Source organism: Haliaeetus leucocephalus, unplaced genomic scaffold, assembly GCF_000737465.1.
Source record: "Haliaeetus leucocephalus isolate CR32 unplaced genomic scaffold, Haliaeetus_leucocephalus-4.0 Scaffold702, whole genome shotgun sequence".
Classification (NCBI taxonomy): domain Eukaryota; kingdom Metazoa; phylum Chordata; class Aves; order Accipitriformes; family Accipitridae; genus Haliaeetus; species Haliaeetus leucocephalus.
Window position 1 is genome coordinate 3005126 of NW_010973138.1, and position 23467 is coordinate 3028592.

Sequence of the window (23467 nt, forward strand, 5' to 3'; positions counted from 1 at the left end):
GTGTGGTTTGAGGTTTATTTGTGAAATTCCTAAATGCAGAGAAACAGTGTTGCTAAAATATGCTCCTAGAGTGAAAGCACTGAGCTGCAACTTGGAGAACTCTGACTTTGCAGGTGATGTGTGGGTAAGTCACACATAGGGCTGGGACCTGACCCAGACACAGGTGCCTAAGGCAGGGTCTGGGCAGCATTTAGATGTTTATCCCCAAACTAAGATCTAAAAAGCCCTGTCCACTCCCACCCAGTCTTGCTGTGCTTATTAAGCATCTCACACGTCGTCTGCACATGCCTTCTACATCGCCCACAGGCTCCATAAGGTTTCCTCTGCTCAACATCTCTGAGGGCTCCTCCTAACCAGCACAGTTCCAGAGCTCTTATCACCCATGATCAGGTCTGGGCCTCTCAACAAATTGTTGCCCAGCACCACAAGTGCCTTAACCTGCATAAAGCTGAGGACCTTCCCTTTGCAGTCCCCCAGCCTGCCTTTCAGGAACAGCTTTGCACCCCTTCAGTATTGCTGCTATGGTGGGCTCTCATGGGAAGCAACTGCCACCAGCATGAGATCTTCCCTTCCCTCTATTCCTACCCTTTGGTTGTAGCCTTCTGTTTACAGGAGGGGACTAATGATATATGTGTCCCTTGCCCTGGTCATCAGAACACTCCTGTGGAAGGTGGGAGAGGAAGAAATGAATCCCTCTAGGCAGAGCTGGGAATTATACCTGAATCTCTCACACCTGATGGAGTCCCAACTGCAGGCTGTTCAAAGGCAGGCAGGCTGAACGCACTCAGCACGCCTGCCTCCGTCAGCCTGGAGGTGAGGCTCACGCTGCTGCCTTGGAGAATGCCTGCAAACACCAGTCCTTCAGAAAACACTTCTGTCTCTGATTTCCCTAGAGACAAAGATGCCTACTGGAACCCCTAAATCTGCTGATGAAGCCAAGAGGGTGAGATTTTTTTACACTTCTCTGTGTGGTGTGTGTCCCACTTGCCCAATCTAAATAGCTCCTTTTTCTGAGTACAAGGTACTTGTTTAAACCTTTTCTGAACCTTCCTCATGCACTATATGGGCAGCAAATTCCTGATCAGGTCTGAAGTCAGGCAAGATCCTTACTTAGATCCAGCTTGAAACTGGTCTGTTACTGGTTTACAACAGGGAGAAAATAGAAATACTTCCCAATTTAAGATAAACGTTGTTGTGGCTACGTTTTGTTAATCAAAAAACTGGGCTAATACAGTGATAAAGCAAGGGGCTCATATAAAGTTGAATACAGAACAGTGCAAATAGGGACAGGGAGTCTGTTATGATTTACTCATCAAATACTGAAAATAATATAAAAAGAGGAGAGAGAGATGGCATAGAAACAGTTACTGATTATGTAGAGAGTGAAAAGCTGCATCAAGAAGAGGGTTTAGGAGGTCAGTTTCTATTTTTACAAATTAAAAAAAAAACCCTTCCAAAGGTTTCTGGATTTGGGTTTTGTATTTTGTGTCTGATTTCCCCCCCCCCCCCATAACAGTCAATGTGGTCCAAGCTGGGTAATTCTGAACATTATCATGCAAAGAGGAAGGACAGGGACAATTTCCCCACTTAAGCCACTTTATTGGCATAATTGCAAGACAAAAATAAACTGCTCACTGCTTCCTACACCTCTTCCCCTCATGACAGCTTCTGTCTGCAAGTTTTTACTTTCAGCTCATTATGAGAAAGTAATTTTACTGCCACATTTGGCTGGCAGCTGGAATTCTCCAAATGAGGTAAGCAGGGCTGAGATGCATGCTCTCATCTCTCAGCAAAAACCTCGTAACATACGGTGCTCTTATGTCTCCAAGCTTTACGTGAAGAGGAAAACAGGCATCTGGGCTGAGTTCATTTGTAACGCTGTGGTTGCTGGATTAATATGAAAAGACAGATGAAGGCAGACACTTTAATTACTTCACCCTAACTTTTTATTACAACATCAAGTAAAATGGTGAGTTACAGAGGATAATGGGCGTGAAACATCTGGGATGAAGTCACACACAAGCTCAGGGTTTGTTATCTGCCAATGGGGTTTTAAATATTGATAATTTCTGTACATGCATCTTTATGTTACTTCTGATTTTCTTGATAAATCATTTCAGGATTACTTTGTTTTAAGCTCTGAGGTAGCTACTAAGACTGGGACCCCGCTTTTTTCTTCTGGAATTTTCTGAACTGGGACTGTATCGCCACAGCCGCCCGCTCTGTCTCTGGTGCATCCATGTCTATGTCAAATTCCTCTTGAACCTTCTTCTGCCCATCTGCTCAAAGAAAACAAAACAAAACATCAACAGTTTTTTCAAACAGTCATAATCACTGGACAGCACAGCTGAAAAAAACCTGCCCCTCTCTCCTTCGCAGACACAGCCGTGACAATGGGGAGCATATTCAGAAAAAAATCTGGGACCAGTTTCCGCAGACACAGCTGATCAAATCCCCCACCTCCTCCGGCACAGTCCGTGACAGCAGTTGGTAGGTAGGCACTGAGGAGTGACATCCAAGTGGTGCTCAGCAGTCACCGAGTATCACCCTGACATCTGAGCAAGTCCCCTCCTGCCCGGGGAGCTAAGCGAGAGGCAGAGGGACCCTCCTGTGCCACCCTGTGGGTAGAAGTTACTCATATCCCCATGTTTACTCTAAAACAATGGCACCTTAAAATATTTTAAAGTAAGGATTAAGACCCTGTTCCTATCACACCTCCTGCATTAGAGGAAGAGATAATACTTCCCAAGGCAAATTTCCATCCTTTTCACTTGTTTCCTGCCTCATCCCTTTCAACATATACCACTCTTCCCCTTTGAATCATTTATGTTTAATCTCCCTGCCACCGAGCTGCTTCCCTCACTTCTCTCCGGGCTCTGTTGTTGCCTTTCAGCCTCGATCCTTGGCTCTTTGCCTTCCTTTATTCCCAATGCTCAGCTTTTCATTCAACTGCATTCAGCCTCCACATGGACAACCCAGCTGACTTCGCTGAATTTTGCTTCATCCACCTACGTGTTGAAAGTGCAGCCCTGGGAAAACTCCTGCCCTCATTGCGAAGATAACCCTAATCTGCCTGAACTAACAAAGTGAGAACACACATTCACTCCACTAACCTCATCATACCACTGAGTTTCTCTTCTCTATAACCTAGTTTGTTAAAACTCACTTATGTAATTGTTGTATCCCAGTTCTGCAGTGAACGTCATACCAGGAGTCTGCAGACAGCTCTACTTAAAACAGCTGTGGGAATTCACCCATTTTGAACCACTTTGCTTTGTATTCTTGAGATTAATACCTCCTGGATGCTCATCCTCAAGTACCGTTAATGCAGATCAAGGGAAACACTTTCAATGTATTATTAAAATGAAAAGAAACTTATTCCCCACTCTCTCTCTCCTTCCCACTAGAAAGTAGGGGTGCCATTTCATGACTTTAGCATGAGTCTTGCAGTTTTTCTTGCCTTTACTGCTTGTTCTTATTTAGAACTCAATTTTTGTGTCCATTTCCCATGACCAGAATCCACTCTAAACTGGGCAAATATTTAAAGGGAAGGTTTTGGCATATTCCATACTGATTTTATTTTAACTACAATAACCAAATAAATGCACCTATGTTAACTTAATATTTTGTTTTACTTAGAACATTTAAGAAGAAAGATGAAAATGTCAGAAGAAAGAGAAAGTCTGCAGGGGAAGAATAGCTTGAGAGCTTACCAAAACTTTGATTATGCAGTATAATGAAAAGTTAGGTTATCAAAACTAAAATTTTATGGAAGAAAATGAATCATACTAACATTACATCACACTTCCACAGCCATTAAACCCAAGAATCTGCACGGTTTGTGTAACTATTCGAGCAACACAACCACCTTAAGTACAGAAATACAATTATTGCCTTATTTTTCATGGGGAAAGGGAGGTGAAGGTCAGAAAAGACTTCCTTATGCTCACAAGTTGTTGACATAGCAATGGAGAAAACTGAACTCTCCCGTTAAAGCCATGTTATATACTGAAATTTAGAGTGGCTTCTTAAAGAAACAGAAATTTCTGTACCAGTTCCTAAACTAATAACACAACAACGCTTTGTGAAAATTACCCTAATGCCAGATACCACCTTCTCCACATTGCTGTGTACACAGCATAGAAACAGAGATAATTTTTTAAATCAAATTTCAAAAGGAATTATCATTTTCACAGTGACTTAGTACCATTCTATTGGTATTTTGGGGCATCGATGTTGATTTGGTATTTAGAGCTTAAAGGGAACTAAGACAAGAAATCACAACATTGTATATGGAAACAAACCAAAAAAGAACTTTAAATCATCCTGTAAAAGACTACAAATATTCAGTCAGAACACGTAAATATACTTTTCATTTGAAACTTTTGAGTGAAAAAAAATGAATAGCCTGATCAGCTAGCTGTAACAGCAACCACTTTGTGATATCAGTAAGAAGAAAATAAAACTGTTTTACTTGTCCATATGTCAGAATCTCTCCTCTGTTAATAGGGTCTTATTAACTTATTCTAAAGAGAAGAGTATCACTTACGGGAAAATACACTTACTCCTTATGGAGAAATATTTTATCAAAATGTTTATACCAGTAATGTAATAAGCATTTAATCTGCTTTGAAACTGATGAGACTAGTCTTCTCATTGCTTGATGATTTTCATTTTTGTTGTAACATGGTGAATTTTAGGATCATCCCTAGCCATTTACGAGACACAGCTATCCATCTTAACAGGAGAAAACAAAAGTGGAGTCTATGCATCAATTTTAGCTTTTCAGTATATAAATTACTGTCCCTCGGAAACGTCAATAGGGAAAACCAGATGGATGGATGAGTAGACACAATTGGTTTCATACCTCTTGATGAAATTTGGCTTCTACAACTCATTTCTTATTACAGCCAGGTCTTAGTAGTATGTTAACTTGCAGTAGTGACTCAGCAATCTTTCATTAAGATTTTATAGACTTAAGAAAATTCAACACTTAGTATAATTTTTCTCTAGAACTTCCAGGCCAGTTAATCTTTGCTTGATGTGAATCATCATCACTGCCTTGAAATCAATTGTACTACAAGAATTTACCATACCTGAAGATGTACAATAATTTACCGTATTTAAGATCTATCTGACTTTCTTTTATTTTTTGACCCATTCTTGTTGAAACTGAAACCAAAACTCCTTATGAACTCTTTCTGTATTTCTCTTTTTCCCATCACTAAGGAGAAATGGTAGGATGAGAAGTTTTCAGCCATGATTTAGGCTTGTAGATTAAGAAATTAGAAGTGTTCAAAAGGGCCAAAACATTTATATGGGTAATGAAGAAATTCACTGTTAGCTTACAGATAGTATAGAAATATATGTATGATTACACATATATGCATAATGTACATTATGAAACAACATGTATATCACCTATCTATAATGTATATGACATATCTGTGTTTCCTTTCTCCCTACACCCATCTTTCTCTTTCTATATACATTTTTGGTATATACGCATTTGAATATATAGAGAATATATATGAATATATATAGAAATACACAGACATATTTGCCTAAAGAGTTCTAAGTCCTGCGTTACACTGAAAAGAGCTGGATGGGGTATTTCCTAGTGTCGTGGTTTAACCCCAGCCAGCAACTAAGCACCACGCAGCCGCTCACTCACTCCCCCCCCATCCAGTGGGATGGGGGAGAAAATCAGGAAAAGAAGTAAAACTCCTGGGTTGAGATAAGAATGGTTTAATAGAACAGAAAAGAAGAAACTAATAATGATAATGGTAACACTAATAAAATGACAACAGTAGTAATAAAAGGATTGAAATGTACAAATGATGCGCAGGGCAATTGCTCACCACCTGCCGACTGACACCCAGCCAGTCCCCGAGCCGCGAATCCCTGCCCCCCCACTTCCCAGTTCCTATATTAGATGGGACGTCACATGGTATGGAATACCCTGTTGGCCAGTTTGGGTCAGGTGCCCTGGCTGGGCATGAGAAGCTGAAAAATCCTTGACTATAGTCTAAACACTACTGAGCAACAACTGAAAACATCAGTGTTATCAACATTCTTCTCATACTGAACTCAAAACATAGCACTGTACCAGCTACTAGGAAGACAGTTAACTATCCCAGCTGAAACCAGGACACCTAGATTTTGGGAGTGGATTTTCTTGGGAGTTGTCCCCAAACCATCTTCTATTGATGACTGTCACAACACAGATACTTTAACAGATGGATTGTCAATCTGGACAGAGAATTAAGTGGTGTGCCTTCTTTGGCTTTGTCTATGCTAACGGAAAAAGATTTTAGCTTTTACCTTGAGTTGCTTTACTAGAAGTAGCCTAATGATTTAAAATATATCACACCCCACTAACTACACTGTTTTTGTTTTACTGGTTAGTTAGCATTAAGAACATGAGTTTCAGCCCCCCATGGCAGGGGGGCTGGAACTAGGCGATCTTTAAGGTCCCTTCCAACCCACACCATTCTATGATTCTACAAATTAAGAATTGACCCACTCAATTACAGTGAAAACCCAGCCTGTGCTTGGGACCTGCACAGACTAGAGATGACCTCACTGCACCAATACGAGTGACTGAAAGCCTTTTTGCACCCTTCCTACTATATATGCACCTATGCTATACTAGCTTTTACCTGTCAGTAGTTGTTCATGTATCTCAAACATGCAGGCTATTAAGTTTGAATGCTGAAATCGTGAAATTTATGCAGAGAACTGAAAGCAAGCCCATAGAAACATCCTTCTTTCATTCATTGTCTCCCACCCCTAGCTTTCCTTTCACAAGGGATCACTAGCTTGGAAGTGATCTGAAAATCCAGGAAATTTTCACTCTCAGCAGGCCAGAGCACAGATAAGCACTTGCACAGGCTTTACTCTTGGATTTGCTTTTTAATTCTTGTTGGTGGGGGCCAACCATTCTGTTTGATAACAAGCCACCTTTTTCTAAGCTACCTTTATGTAGCAATAAAGGTAGGTCTGGATTCCCTCCCCACCCTCAGTCATGTGCACACACTTTAGTTGGTATCTACACGTTCTAGACTAGGTGCAGATTTCCTCCACGTGGATATCTGAGGATCCCTGGACTACCACAGGCTCACATAAGGAAACTAGGAGGAACATGACTGTTGTCAGTAGACTTCAATTCACAAGCTACTTGTGATTTTGAGGGATTCAGAAATCAAAAATGGTTGATACGCACTGGTCTGTACTTTACGTTTTCTGAGAGGATTTGGTTTCATTAGCACTATAAAAAATAAAACCCCTAACCTTTCTCACTACACTCAGATATTTCAAGGCTTTCCGTGAAAGATTTCTTCATACTTAGTCCAAATTCCCACTCCTAGATAGTGACTCCCACTCGTCTTCTGAACGTGCCATGACAAACCAGGGAGTCAGCACATGTCCCTGCTGGGTTGTGATCACCACCAACAGGGGAGGTGAAGAGAATAATCCCACGCCAACAGTCATAGGTTGGCCATAACAACAGTCTGGTATCTGATGAGTGTTTCAAAATCATGTGTTTAATGTGGACTGACTCTGGCCATGTGTCAATTCAGGCAAATCTGAGTTGTAGTGGAACTCCTTGGAGCACACCACCAACTGCTTGATGAGTCTCACCATCATAAGGAGCACCCCATGTCCCACCACCAATCTGGTGCCACAGACTGCTTTGCAGGACTAAAGACCCAGACAACTTGCAGTGTGCAGATTTTACTTCAGTATATGCAATAGTCATCCCAGCAGGAGAGCCTGAAACAGCATCTAATTAGCTGTTTTCCAAATCTAACATCCTGAAAGCTCATTTCACATCATTGCAATTGAAAAAGATCTATTTATTCCATTTCCAGATGAAACACTAGAATGCTGTCTCCGTAATCTGCTACAGTGCCTCATAATCCATTGCAAACACTGGATGGATAATGAAGCTGCCTGTAACAAGGAAAACAATCAGATCTTACACACAAATCTACCCAGCAAACTCTCAAGAAATGTGGTGCAAGTGTAATTATTCACAAAAATGCCTTCAGCTATTTCCTTCATTTACTTTTCAACTATAAAGTAAAATGAATTATGACAACACTGGAAAAAGAAAACACTGCTTATTCCATATGGGCTAAAAGCCTAAAGCAGTCTTTTGTGACCTTTGAATACAGGCTAAACAGACTAGTGTTCATGGAAGGGCAAAAGCTGGTGGGATTGACTTGGGGGGAAAAGAGGACCCACTCTTTATTCTCAGAATTTCTTCATCCTCCAGATGAAATAGAGATTACTTGTCACCTTACGGAAAAAAATTCAGCATGAAAAATTGCATGGGCTGGAGCCTCTAACTGGCATTTCACGTCTTAAGTGCTATCCTCCGCCCCTGCTCACCCAGCCCACATCCAACAGGAATTACGGGACTATACTTAAGATGGAATATACTCATAAAAATACTGCATTTTTCAGGGGCTAAACTGCAGCATTTGGAAAAAGACTAAATGAAGTGTGGGACAGAATCACAGTGCCCCATAACATGCCAGAAGTGGTATTTTGCCTAAGGCAGGATCATTACCTCCCACTGCTCAAAAGATCATTCAAGCTGTGACAATCTTTATGCTACTCTGATCCCAAGCTATTACACCAGTCTGTCCAATGAGGCAGAACAGTCCCTAATTAAAGAGGACCAAAATGGGCAGGAATCTCATGAATGTTGACATTCATGTGGAGCATTATCTTTATCTTTACCTTTATGTGATGGAAAGAGTCATTTTATCTCACTAGACTCCACAAAGTGACCAGCCAGCTAGAGAAAATGTATGGGTGCTTATGTGTATGGAGGCCAGATTTAATTCCTTACAAGCACCAGTTTTGAAAGCCAAGAGCTAATGTGACCATTCTTCCCCCTCTGTATTCAACTGAGGGGTGAGGAAGTGAAAGACAGGGTCTCATCTTCTTCTAAGGGACTCAATCTAGCCTTTTTTTTCTGTGCAAGATGAGGAAAAATAACACCATAACTGACCTTGTGGCTGAAGAAAGGAGACAGTCTACTTCTCAACAATAAAAACTCTCCAGTCAGTTGCCAGGGCCACATTACCCCGCAGGCTGGCTCTGAGCCTTTGTTTTGGTCACCCTACTGCTCCCCAGCAGACTCTCACTTCACAAGGCAGCTGAAAAGATGGCGATGTTGGGGGAGTGGACATTGCCCAAGCCCAAGAGGAGAAAGGAAGATAGTATTAGCATGAAGAAGAGAGCCTTAATCTGACCTTGTCTCCTTTTATTTCCTAGCCTTTTCTTTTGCTGAATGAAATGCCAGTTAGAGGCCTCTCTGAGATCATCAGCTCAGCAGCTACGGTTTGTTGCTCTCTGTGGTATCGGGAACAAACATCTCCCAGAGCCTTGAGCGTTGCACTGGTTTTGCAACCTCACTAGCTTAATGTATAAGGCTTGCAGCTGTGGTGTGGGGAGACAGGCTGCTGTGAGGACTTTGCCTCAGCAACCCTCCAGTGACAGGATGATCCAAAGAGAATTATTTATATGAGGAGCCTGTTATAGCACAGTGGGCTGATGAAAGCTCATTAGCACAGTACCTATGCATTTTGAGGGACAGACTCTGTGATACTGCTGGCGTGATGCAATATTCCCATTGTCTAGAATGACCTTACTGCATCAGGATATTATTGGCCTTTCTGTTAGCTCTGTCTGCCTCCTGAGTTAGTGTCTAGGCACAAACTTCTCAGACATTACTTTTTTCACAAGCATGTTCCTGATGTCACAACACAAAACTCTATGAAATTTTGGTCTAACTGTCCTAGACTGATGCAGTAATTTAAAGCCATTGGTTCTTGTGATATTACTGGTTAATCTCCAGTTTGGTGTTCATTTGCAAAAGACCTGAATCCCTGGCAGCCTTGTAATTAGTTGCTTTACCAACATGCTAGCATAATGCTAATGTAGTATCAGGCCTCTGTGGAATTACCTCAGTGTGACAGTCTTGTGGCCCCATGACCTTCTCAGCCACAAAAGGCACAATCCCTTCAGTCCTCTGAACAGCAGCCACGGGACTATGCAAGACAGAAATTCTGTCGTCTTCTTATCCACACCTGCGCAATGGGGTATCACCATCTCACTGTCATATAGATAATCCAACTCAAATGTTACCTACTTCATTTTTAAGGACAGATATTTTCTCTAATTAGCTTAGGAATAACACAATAATTTTTCTTCCTACTCATTAAAAATGCTGCAGGGTGAGGTACTCATTTTGTGACAAGGACTATATCACTATATTTGTTATTGTTTCTTCACTCCATAATGAACTCAGACATTTCAAGGGCCACCTTCCAAAGTCAAAGGCTGCCTATTTTGAATGTCAGTAGGTAGGCACTTGATGGTGGGGGCGGTTACGGGTTTATACAAGGGTGTTCACTTTCTATGGTCAGTTATTTGAAGGTGGTAGGCAATGGAGAAGTGTAATGTCCACACAGTAACTACCTCTGAAACTGAAGAGCAAATCCTGGAGCTCAGCAGTCTCCTGTGACTTCAAAAGCACAGTGTGAAGGGAAATAAAGGTTACCATTAGTGATCAGATTAAATGTAACAGCTATTTTTATCTGAACCACACCAACTCGCCCCTTAATATCACTCAAAGCAAGCCAGAAAAGAATTAACATCTTTCAATTCAACTGTAAATTACAATTTGGTATAAAGAAGATGACTTTATTAGGCAACCAGAACCCTTTCTTCTTCAAATTGACCTTTACTTTTGTAATGCAGTGTTGTTATCTTGAATTTGAAAAATTAGTTTTGCTGTAGAAAATAGTGGTTGTTCTTTTATGATTTTAAAAATGTTATTTCAGCATGAGGCTTCTGAAGTGTCTGATTAATCTTTTTTTTTCCTAGTTCTAATAATGGTCGAGAGCAGCAATGCTATTTCTGACATAAGATAAACGAAGTAGCACAAGATTATATATATTGGGGAAACATAATGAAACAGAAAGGAATAGTAATAAAACTCAGTTTACAAAAATTGTATTTTCAACTAATTCATAGCCAACTACAGATGAATTGATTTTGCTCAACAGTTAATACAGACACAAATACTGTTTTTCTTTAAATATTAATATTATTTAAGCAATCATTCCTCATCTTCAAAATAATTAACGTATCACAGAATTATAAAATGGCTTACAAATGCATAACCGATGCATACATTGGTATGTAAGCGTTAATGGGGACCTACGAGGTATTCTGGAGGTATTCTGGGCATGAAACTAGAGACCATAATTCACATCCCCACATGAAGACCAAACTTTGTGGAAGTCTAAACTAGGAACATAGCAAATTAAAATGGCTATCTTAGCTGTATAATCTCATTTCTTACTAGCTAAAGCTGCATATAAGGAGTGCTAGAGTGACTGGCAAATTCAATGGAAGCCTCTGAGAGGTAAAAGGAAGTGATGTTGGGGATCAAGTGCTGGCACAGCCAGGTCCCTCTGTCACTGCAGAATGATGCCTCACCAGCAGAGATAATACACTTAGCCCTAAGTCCTCTCCTCCAGGAGAAAGTACCATGATCCTCTTCACAAATTCAGTCCAAAGTTACAGGAGTCTCTTTCTGCAGCTGCATGCATGTGATCCTGAATCATAGAATGGTTTGGGTTGGAAGGGACCTTAAAGATCATCTAGTTCCAACCCTCCTGCCAGGGACAGGGACACCTTCCAGTAGACCCGGTTGCTCAAAGCCCCATCCAACCTGGCCTTGAACACTGCCAGGGATGGGGCATCAACAGCTTCTCCAGGCAACCTCTTCCAGTGTCTCACCACCCTCACAGTAAAGAATTTTTTTCCTGATATCTAATCTAAATCTACCTTCTTTTAGTTTAAAGCCATTACCGCTTGTCCTATCATTACACTCCCTGTTAAAGAGTCCCTCCCCATCTTTCCTGTAAGCCCCCTTTACGTACTGGAAGGCTGCTATAAGATCTCCCCAGAGCCTTCTCTTCTCCAGCCTAAACAGCCTCAACTCTCACAGCCTATCCTCACAGGGGAGGTGCTCCAGCCCTCCGATCATCTTCATGGCACTCCTCTGGGCCTGCTCGAGCAGGTCCATGTCTTTCTTAGGTTGGGGGCCCCACAGCTGAATGCAGTACTCCAGGTGGGGTCTCACCAGAGCGGAGCAGAGGGGCAGAATCACCTCCCTCAACCTGCTGGTCACACTTCTTTTGGTGCAGCCCAGGATACAGTTGGCTTTCTGGGCTGCAAGTGCACATTGCCGAGTCATATTCAGTTTTTCATCCACTAATACCCCCAAGTCCTTCTCCACAGGGCTGCTCTCAATCCACTCATCACCCAGCCTGTATTTGTGCTTGGGATTGCCCCGACCCATGGGCAGGACCTTGCACTTGGCCTTGTTGAACTTCAAGAGGTTTGCATGGGCCCACCTTTCAAGCCTGTCAAGGTCCCTCTGGATGGCACCCCTTCCCTCCAGCGTGTCGACTGCACCACACAGCTTGGTGTCATCAGCAAACTTGCTGAGGGTGCACTCAATCCCACTGTCCGTGTAGCTGACAAAGATGTTAAACAGTGCCGGTCCCAATACTGACCCCTGAGGAACGCCACTTTTCACTCATCTGCACTTGGACATCGAGCTGTTGACCACAATTTTTTGAGTGTGACCATCCAGCCAGTTCCTTATCTACCAAGTGATCCATCTGTCAAATCCATGTCTCTCCAATTTAGAGACAAGGATGTCGTGCGGGACAGTGTCAAATGCTTTGCACGAGTCCAGGTAGATGACATCAGTTGCTCGTCCCTTATCCACCAAGGCTGTAACCCTGTTGTAGAAGGCCACCAAATTTTTCAGGCACAATTTGCCCTTAGTGAAGCTATGTTGGCTGTCACCAATCACTTCCTTATTTTCCATGTGCCCTAGCGTAGTTTCCAGGATCCACTCCATGATCTTGCCAGGCACAGAGGTGAGACTGACTGGCCTGTAGTTTCCCAGGTCTTCCTTTTTTCCCATTTTTAAAAATGGGAGTTATGTTTCCCCTTTTCCCATCAATGGGAACTTCCCCATACTGCCACAACTTCTCAAATATGACGGAGTGTGGCTTAGCCACTTCATTGGCCAGTTCCCTCAGGACCCACAGATGCATTTCATCAGGTCCCATGGACTTGTGCACCTTCACATTCCTTAGATGGTCTCGAATCTGATCTTCTCCTACAGTGGGCAGTTCTTCACTCTCCCAGTCCCTGCCTTTGCCTTCTGTGACTTGGGCGGTGTGGCCAGAGCACTTGCCAGTGAAGACTGAGGCAAAAAAGTCATCGAGTACCTCAGCCTTCTCCATGTCCCGGGTAAACAGGTCTCCCATTTCCTTCCAGAGGGGGCCCACATTTTCCTCTAATCACCAACGTACCTATAGAAGCTGTTCTTGTTGCCCTTGATGTCCCTGGCCAGATTTAATTCTATCAGGGTTTTGGCTTTCCCAACCTGATCCCTGGCTGCTTGGACAATTTCTTTGTATTCCTCCCAGGCTACATGTCCTTGCTTCCACCCTCTGTAGGCTTCCTTTTTGTGTTTGAGTTTGACCAGGAGCTCTTTGTTCATCCACGCAGGCCTCCTGGTATTTTTGCCTGACTTCCTCTTTGTTGGGACGCATTGCTCCTGAGCTTGGAGGACATGATCCTTGAATATTAACCAGCTTTCTTGGGCCTCTCTTCCCTCCAGGGCTTTATCCTGTGGTACTTTACCAAGCAGATCCCTGAAGAGGCCAAAGTCTGCTCTCCTGAAGTCCAGGGTAGCGAGCTTGCTGTGTGGCCTCCTTGCTGTCATAAGGATCTTGAACTCCACCATTTCATGGTCATTGCAGCCAAGGCTGCCCTTGAGCTTCACATTCCCCACCAGCCCCTCCTTGTTGATGAGAACAAGGTCCAGCATAGCACCAATGTCCCAGCCAAGTTTTAAATGGGAATTGTTATGACGTGTTTTTAATTTCCTGTGCAATTTCCAGTTCTCACTTCCTCTGTAAACACTATGCCTTTAACCAGCTTTGCTGTTCGACGGTGGAAAGAGCTGCATTTCAGCAGTGCGTGAAGCAAGCCGCCCTCTTGACTCACTAGTCAACTGCTTGATTAATATATGATCAGTTACTTTCCTATTATGGTAGCATTCAGGAGCTCCAAGTCATAGCTGGGAACCCTAATGTGGTTACAAAGGCAGAACAACAAATTCTCCCCCCTCTGCCACCCCTCAGTAATATGACCTTTGCAAAAGTGTCTTCAGCAATAAAGTTTAAAATAACAGGAGAACTTCCTTAAGGCTACCTCCTAGGCTACGGCTACACTAGCACACTACCCAAGGCCATGGTATGGCTCAGGCACCATCCACAGCTTCTCTAGAGCATGTAATAGTCAGCGCAGCCACTGGCATGGTTGGGACTGTTCCAGCTAGACCTCTGCCAGGCACTGCCTGGCTACTGTGGCCACATAGCATGGCCAGGACCCTACCTTGCAGGCAGGGTGGGTGAGAACACCCTGGGTTTTTGAGGGAAAGAGAGTTTAGCCCTATTGATTCAAGCCATGTTGCACCACTTTGCATCAAAGTCAGAGAAAAGGCTATAGTTCACTTTATTTTCTAATAGAGAAGTAGCCCCCAGCACTTCAAAACACTTTGTAGCTCCAGACTGCTAGGGAACTGACTCAAAATGAGTTGGCACTTGCTCTTAATTGTGTGATGACCAACAGTACCTGAGAGCCCTTGCAAGGAAAATGTGAGAGGTGTTAATCTTCCAATGTGGTACTGCCTCCCTTGTGTTGTATAATGGCTTCACTTTCCAGAAATGCTTCCCCACACTTCCCCTTTGCAGCTTATAAGAGTAGTTAGGGAATAAGCTCAGAGAAATGGCAGTGATCACAATATGCCACACAGAAGTAGCAGAAAAGGGGGCTCGAATTCACGCACTGCCAAAGCGAGATGAGCTGGGGAAGACAGCATAGGTTACAGAGGAAAACCTGTCAATCAGAAAAAGGAGAGGAGTCAATCAATAGAACCATGGTATGGAGTCAGAAACTGTTTCTCTTCACACATAAAATGAAGAAAATGAAGAGCGAGATTTTGCTCGGCTCATCTTCCAAGTGGAAAATAAGGGCAGTTTCTAGACATCATTGTATACCGGCAGATCTCTGTTAGCAACTGATGAGAGCGCTATTTTAAGTTTTCACAGTAAATTTAATAAGAACTGTTACATGAGAGTTTGGAAAGTCACAGTGAGAAGATATTCTCCTCTTGTAAAATCCATCACCAGGTTTTAATTACAAAGTATTTAACCACACACTCAGCAGTGGACAGTATAAGGTATAGGAACTGAGTTTTGCCATTCAACATTACGCCCTTAAGTAAAGGAGTCATTTCAGTATCTTCTATGTCTATGGTATCAAAAAATGCCTTGTAAATAAGATTATCTGTAAGAAGCATTTACTGTACTGCATAGATTAAATGCAAGAAACAAACAACTTATGTCTAAACACTGCAACTTTTATTTGCATGAACATGGGCACTGTTCTGTGCTGGTAATAGGATAATTACTTTAGCACAATCCCACCATTAAAAAAGCCACTGCTTTAATACAGGTATGTATCATGTTTTTTTAACATCTTGCACTACATGCCAGCTTGGGGATGCTTGTGGAGGCAGTTGGGCCATTCTCAAAGTCTTGCAGATAGAAGTGGAGCTTATAAGGTTAAAAATGCCCAAGAAAGCATCTGGAGTCCTTTGGAGACAGAACAAAATTGTCATAGGGTACCTGATCCAGCCCACAGGCTGAGTTGAAAGATTGTGCTCTAAGAGATTCTTTTGGGAGTGTATTTGGCAAAAGAAAGTTTGTCACCCTTCCATAAAACCAAATGCATCCCATCAGTAGAGCCCCAGAGATGCAATGCATATAAAACCTGGGCTTCTGGAGTAACTCCAAGGTAGTTCAGTCACAGTCTGAGCAAAGACCAGCGTACTCTGATAGTCATCAGTTTACCATGAGACTTGGCCTGCCAATAGATCTTACACGCTCCTGCATCAATTGGCTTTGTAACTTCCGCTCCAGCATCCACAAGTGCAACCAGATGTAGTGCTGGATTGATGCAGTCTGACCAGTAGTCTTACTGAATGTTCTGTATAGCAAAATTCTCTCAGAAAAGGTACAGAATTTTAATGCCTCTGACTTCTGAAAGCAGTTACCCAGCTGTAGTTTTCCACCATTGTCCTGGTTTCAGCTGGGATAGAGTTAACTGTCTTCCTAGTAGCTGGTACAGTGCTATGTTTTGAGTTCAGTATGAGAAGAATGTTGATAACACTGACGTTTTCAGTTGTTGCTCAGTAGTGTTTAGACTAGAGTCAAGGATTTTTCAGCTTCTCATGCCCAGCCAGGGCACCTGACCCAAACTGGCCAACAGGGTATTCCATACCATGTGACGTCCCATCTAGTTTAGGAACTGGGAAGTGGGGGGGCAGGGAATCGCCGCTCAGGGACTGGCTGGGTGTCGGTCGGCGGGTGGTGAGCAATTGCCCTGCACATCATTTGTACATTCCAATCCTTTTATTACTACTGTTGTCATTTTATTACTGTTATCATTATCATTATTAGTTTCTTCTTTTCTGTTCTATTAAACCGTTCTTATCTCAACCCAGGAGTTTTACTTCTTTTCCTGATTTTCTCCCCCATCCCACTGGATGGGGGGGGAGTGAGTGAGCGGCTGCGTGGTGCTTAGTTGCTGGCTGGGGTTAAACCACGACAACCATAAAGCAAAGAAATTCTGTTGCAGGACGGTTCTAGGAAATTTCCACTGTTTTCTTTTGCTTGGGCTGTTATCCGAACAGAATCATTAATTTGAGTTTACCATGTCTCCATTGAACACAAAAAGCCACATTGTATGTTTATTTCCCCTGCAGGCTGGTTTGCTTAACTTTCTCAGGAAGAGGGTTACTGCAGGAGAATGCGTGATAGCACTAAAATAACAGTAAGGGGGAGACAAATGAAGATCCTGTAGCAATACGGCTCTGAAAGAGGATGAGAAGGACTTATATGCTGGCGGGTGATGTCAGTGAATTCCAGGCTATCTTGCCCAACAGCCATTTGGAAAGCCATGTTACGTGTTGTGCAGAAGCTCACTAGGCCAAACATTTTAAAATTGGATTCTAGATAAAAAGCTCTGTCCAATTCCTGTGAAAAATTTGCCTAGCCTAATTTAGAATCATAGAATCATTTAGGTTGGAAAAGATCTTAAAGATCATCAAGTCCAACCGTAAAAAAACCCACACCTTGCAGGTGTTTACATTGGAGCTCATCATTAGCTCACTTTAGAAAGAAACCAATGGAGAAAAATAGGCACTCCAAGGGTGCAATTCATCTGACCTACTTTAGGCAGACATTTTAGGATAGCACGAATCTCATCCTTGAATCCCCTTCCTATATTGGCCAGTTCTCCATTAGCTATAAAGGGAGCTCAGGGTGACTAGTTCAGACGTAGATGTTGATACTTAATCAAATGAATAACATTCCTTGAGCCTGTGTGGTGCCTGAACTACACGTTGTAGAATCTCATATAAACACACTTATCTGCTATTTCTTGTGAAATTCTTTCTCATCAAATAAATTATTTAGCCCTTACAAAAGGTACCACACCAAAACTGTAGCAGCTAAGAAACCTTATTTGCTTCAGGAAGGAAGAAAATAAAATAGAGGCATACCTTCTCACACTACTCCCATCTGTGTTCTTCCATCCCACTGCTAGCAAGGAAAGAAGAACTCACCTTCAATAAAGGGTCAAAACCAACATTTGTTCCCTCTGCTGAGATTGTCAGTGAAGCTGCCAGTTGTGCAGCTGATCTGGATCCTCTCATGTTCCCTCAGGAGCTGACTGAACAGTCTGCATACATTTCTCTTTTTATAGATACATAGCTGAACAGACAAAAAACCTGTACCAGCACCTCTTGCTATCCTTTCATTTTATTATTTCAAGGATAGTGAATTTTTGTGCATGTATGTGTGTCGGCATGCTATGGAGTGACTGTTTCCTTTCCATTTTTAAGTGTACATCAGTAAGACTTCTTATATTTCCCTAATAAGGGATTACAGTTAACACCACGATGAGCAATATCAAACGCTTCATATGAACAAGCCACCAAATGACAGTTGCTGTGAGAACTATAACTGAATTTGCAAGCTACTGCGAACACCAAATCTCTGCTCTGCTATTTAGCTAACAATGAGCCAGGTGATGGCTGCTGCCATACTGCTGAAGAGTGGAGATGTTCAAAGGAACCTTGTTGTACCTAGCATGTGTCAAAGGCAGCCATTACTGGACTGCAGGACTGAGACTACATAGAGGAGAAGAAATAAAATGGGTGAGTCAGATGTGCTGGAGAAGACAAGTACCTTTTAAAAGGCATTGCTAGCCATGCTTCTCATTCCTGATCCAAGCCAAGGAAGGCCCCCACTGTCAGGAGATTATAGTCTGTATGAAGTGCACAGAAAACCACAGTGACCACCTCCTAGTACAGTTCCCCAACACGAATCCCCTCTCCTTCCTTCCTGGGTCCTGTGCAGCACCTGTGGGTAAAGAGGAGGCATGGCTTCTGCACTGAAATCTGAGCTGATGTGCACTCAATAGAGAATTCTGATTTTACAGGACAAATATACGCACATGTTCTTTAAATGCCAAAGCACGCAAGTTACTGCTTCATCATGCCTTACTGGAAGAAATAAAAAAACCCCCATACATCCTTTTCTTTCTTTCTTTCCCCTCCCCTACTGTAGAAACTGATGCTAAGGTTACTATGACTATTGGCTCCCAGTCAGAACGTGAGCACAGCTCTGCTCTTCCACAAATTTCCTCTCACCGAGTAACAGAAAAGACCTTAGTGACACATAGGACAATTTACTGTTTGGCATAAAGGAGTAAGAAATAGCAGTGAATAGATTCTTTAAAAGAGTGGAGAATGAATCCAGAAGGGCAAGGTGTCCTTCTCAGCAGCTTGTTCATTACTTATAGACAGTTACTGTATTGTGAGGCTAAAGCCTGGAATTCTAACAAGTCAATACCAAAGCTCTGTGGGATTTCTCATCTCTGACTTTAGTGTCTGTATTTATTGAGTGAGGACTGATGGTATAGGGTAATGTAATTTTCCAAGCCTTTTCAAAGTAGCAGAGATTAATGAGCAAGGTCAGGCACCAAAGGCACTAGACAGTACTTCAAACCCCGCTTCTACTTTTTTTTCTTCCTTTACCCCATGTCATAAAAAAATAAAATTCCAAGCCTTCTAGGTCCTAGGCACTGACTCAGCAACATCCTCTTTTGAACTTGATGCTGTTCCAGATAAAGAGTGGAGGGGTTGTTCTCCCATAAGAATGCAGTTATATGTTCTGACAAGCATCTGACGAGCATCTGACTGAAGCGTAGAGCATTAACGCTGGGTTGCAGTGGGCTTATTCTCAGGTGTGTAGCAAGGAGAAGGAGCAGCTACCTTTTTACAGCCTATGTATTGATTAATCACACCTACATATATCTTTTTAAAACATTGGTAAAAGGAAGCATGGCTTTCCAATAAAGTCCCAGTGAAAGGAGAAGGTAGGCCCATATTCCTAGTTCTTTACGTATATCAGGAGGTTATGGAGCAGGGAAGGGAAAACGGTCTCATTATCCTGAGAGATGGTACATTTAACAAACCCACACAGTACACTGAGGACACAAAGAAAGGCTGTACATGCTTGAAGTGCAGTGCCAATGAAAGCGGTGGCTATGAAGTACACCAACCCACCACCCAAGCAGCCTTCCAGCCCCCAGAGCTGTAACAAATTACTTTTGTTACCTGGAGCATTCCCTGCCTCCTCCTCCTCTGGAAGGGACTGTCCTCCCTTTTTTCCCCCTCCCACCCTGATCCAGTAGCACCTCCTTTCGCTTGATGGTCCCACCTAACAGGGTTCACGCACTGCCACCCCTGCTAAAGCACTCTTGGTGCAGCCCCATTCACCTTTACAGAGTACATATACATAGCCTCATAATGGGGGAATAGGAGAGTGAGAGCACACTGGTGATCTGTATGCCACATGTTCCCCTGTATGTCTTTGACTGGCTTTGTCCCCTTGTAGATCTCTGCCCTATACTGAAAAGACTTGCAGTGACAGTGAGACGGAAAGAAAAGGCATCAAGCTGTGCAGGGATTTTGGCAGGTGGTCACTACACATGTTCATTCATTTGCCATTTGTTTTTTTGGTTTTTTAATTAAAAAATCAGGAGTGGTTGTTGATCCTTTAACTCAAGCACAATTACAAAAAAACCCCACACAACTTCCAGGCAATGAATTAGGAAGTGCTAGCACAGTAAACCTCAGCAAGGTGCAAGAAGAAATTCTTTACTATAAATTTATGGCAAATGTTTTATATCCTTGCAGATTCACAAGGTCTCCCTGAAACTCAGAAGGTGTTGAATGGTTTGCTTTTAAAATATAAAATGTTTTAAATACAAAAAAAAAGAAAAAAAAATTTAAAACAAAACAAAAAAACCAGCTTTATTGATGTGAGGTTGTCTGGAAGAAAAGAAGGGTTCCTATTCATTCAATCTTTGTTTTCACCTGGTGCCTTTTAACAACTGCTATTTAAAAACAATTTTATCAGGAAGGGGGGGCATTGATTTAGCTAAGTGCTTCAATTGCAATTAGAGAGTTATTAAACCCAGTGCCAGATACTCTAATTGACATGAAAAGCTAACTGAGGCCAGGGAATAGAGGTTTCCCTCTTGCTTAAGTTGTATGTTTATGGCACACAGAAAGCTATCTTAAAAGAATATTAAGGTTGCAAAGTCGAGCATGAAAAAGTTAGTAAACAACAAGCTACACCAATTCCTTCATGCAATTAATTCAGTTATTTTTGCAGAGACAGCTTTAATTCTGGAAAATCCTGTTTCAAATTCTTGACTTTGCAACGTTCATAGTCTTAAGAGCATGTTGTGTTTCCTAGATTTAAAGAAAAAAAAAATCATATTCTGCTGCAACACATGGACACGCACATGGTTCCTCAGCACAACTGCTTGGAACTGTTAGATCCACCACATAGACCTCTTGTTTTAATGGGGTAACTGATAGTGGTCGTAGGCTGTTCCTCTACTTGAATCAGGAGGAAATGGGATGAGTTGCATATTTCACTCGTGGGTTTCATACAGCTGACAAGAAAGGAACAATGAATCAATGGAACATATGAGCTGCAGGCTCAGGGACTTCATTGCTTATTCATGCCTTCAGATGTGGTGGCCATTTCTGTTCCACCTCATCTGTACAAACTCAAGGCTAGCCCCATCTCTTCCCCAGTCTAGATACTCATCATGGTTCCTCCATAGTAGACCTCAACAATGCTGTTTCTTTATTTGACTAGCCCTAGTCCCCAAAACTGTACCAGGCATCCCCTAATCTCAGAACTCCACCCCAGCCCCTTCCCACACTAGCTGGCTCCTGGCCTCCTCCCGTTCTCACATCCCAATTCATATTCCTCCCTCCCAGTCCCAGTTTCCATTCAAAAGTATCAGGTTTGATCAGGGTTCTCCCTAATACTCTGGGGTTCTAGTTTCCTGATGAGACTTACTGAACTCCATCATTCCATCCTCTGACCTTCCTGCTCCAGCTTCTGTGACCATGTGGTTCCAAGGAAGGAGGAACATTTCCTCCTAAGCAACTGTAGTGTCTTGGGAACACTGAAGGGGCACCACCATGCTCTTAGTTTCAGTCCCTGGCCAAAGTGCAGCTTACAGAAGCATACAGCAGCAATTAACTATAAGTTTCCTTAAGTCTTGAAAAGACAGTGTTGGTTTAGTTATTTTAGTGCTTACTATTTGGCTCAGTGATGTTGAATTTTCATTAATTAACTGCTTCACTGAACACATGCAAATGTATGATTTGTCTTTCTAGACATTTATAACTTGGCCAATTTTGAAGATAGAAAAGTCAAATCTTACGTGTCTGTTCAAAATGACAAAGGCTCAGAACAGTAGAAAAACAGGCCACTAGAAATTGTTTTTAATTGATAGATGTGCTAGCATTTTGTTCAAGCCTCATTTTTGGAAACAACTGGAATGACTTTGCTGAACCTTTTCAAAATAATTCTGCTTGAGGCAAGCAATCAACATGACAAATTTCAGCCTAAGCAATTGGATTTTGACAAGGCTGTGTACAACTGAAAAGGGAGCTTTTAACCAGCAGAGTTCAGCAGCTCTGTTAATTGGCCTTGCCACCAGTCCAGATTGTAATAAACAAAATACGTATATATAATATGAGTAAAAGAATGTAAAATAAATGAAGTAAAAATAAAAGTTATGGATAGCTGGGAAAATCTTTAAAAGGCGTCAAAACCAGAGTGTGAACATTCCTGTGCTGGTGTTTTGAGAGTTGCCAATGATTTCTTGAAGTTACAGCCTCAGAAAAAAAACAGAAAATAGTTGAGTCATTGTGCTGTTTTTGCCTGGGATAGAGTTAATTTTCTTCATAGTAGCCAGTATGGGGCTATGTTTTGGATTTGTGCTGAAAACAGTGTTGTTAATTCAGGGATGTTTTCCTTACTGCTGAGCAGTGCTTACACAGCACCAAGGCTTTTTCTGCTCCTCACCCCACCAGCGAGCAGGCTGGGGGGCACAAGACAATGAGACAGGACACAGCCAGGAAGCCAGGACAGCTGACCCCAACTGACCCAAGGGATATCCCAGACCATATGACGTCATGCTCAGCACATAAAGCTGGGGAAAGAAGAAGGAAGCTGGGGGGGGGCATTTGGAGTAATGATGCTTTGTCTTCTCAAGTAACTGTTGTACATGATGGAGCCCAATGGCTGAACACCTGCCTGATGATTGGAAGTAGTAAATGGATTCCTTATTTTGCTTTGCTTGTGTGCACAGCTTTTGCTTTACCTATTAAACTGTCTTTATCTCAGCCCACGAGTTTTCTCACTTTTGCCCTTCTGATTCTCTCCCCCATCCCACTGGGTTGGGGGGGAGTGAGTAAGAGGCTGCATGGTGCTTAGTTGCCGGCTGGGGTTAAACTACAGCAGTCATTTAAAATGATTACATGAAGACAAAAATTAATCAAAGCTCTCCTGTATACATTCTGTGTTTGAGGATTTCTCTAGCATTTAACTCTGCTACTCATTTAAAACTTCTCTAGAAAACTTTTCCCCCTGTATGAATTTACACATTGACAGGCACTTTTTAAGTTCAGTTTGGATTTACAGACTTGTCAGTTTGTCAATAAAGCTGATCAGAAACAGCATCTTAGCTGACACACACGGTTGACCAACCTCAGATCATTACTCCAGCCCATGTTTTCTAATCTATATAGATTCATTTTTCCTTCTATTTCTGAGGATTACAAGCCCCATGAGCTTACAAGGTTAGCATCTAGAAGAAGGACTAGAAATTTCATGCATTCCCTCTG

At 42.3% G+C, this 23467-nt stretch overlaps 1 protein-coding gene across 1 annotated transcript in view; it reads right to left on the reverse strand.

The window, feature by feature from the left end:
- Positions 1-1478: 1478 nt before the first annotated feature.
- Positions 1479-23467, reverse strand: part of PCP4 (Purkinje cell protein 4) — a 56586-nt gene continuing 34597 nt past the window's right edge. Inside the window, exon 3 of the mRNA XM_010580313.1 lies at positions 1479-2279. Coding sequence (XP_010578615.1) covers positions 2152-2279 — 128 coding nt within the window. The 3' untranslated portion in view covers positions 1479-2151. The remainder of the gene's footprint in view (positions 2280-23467) is intronic.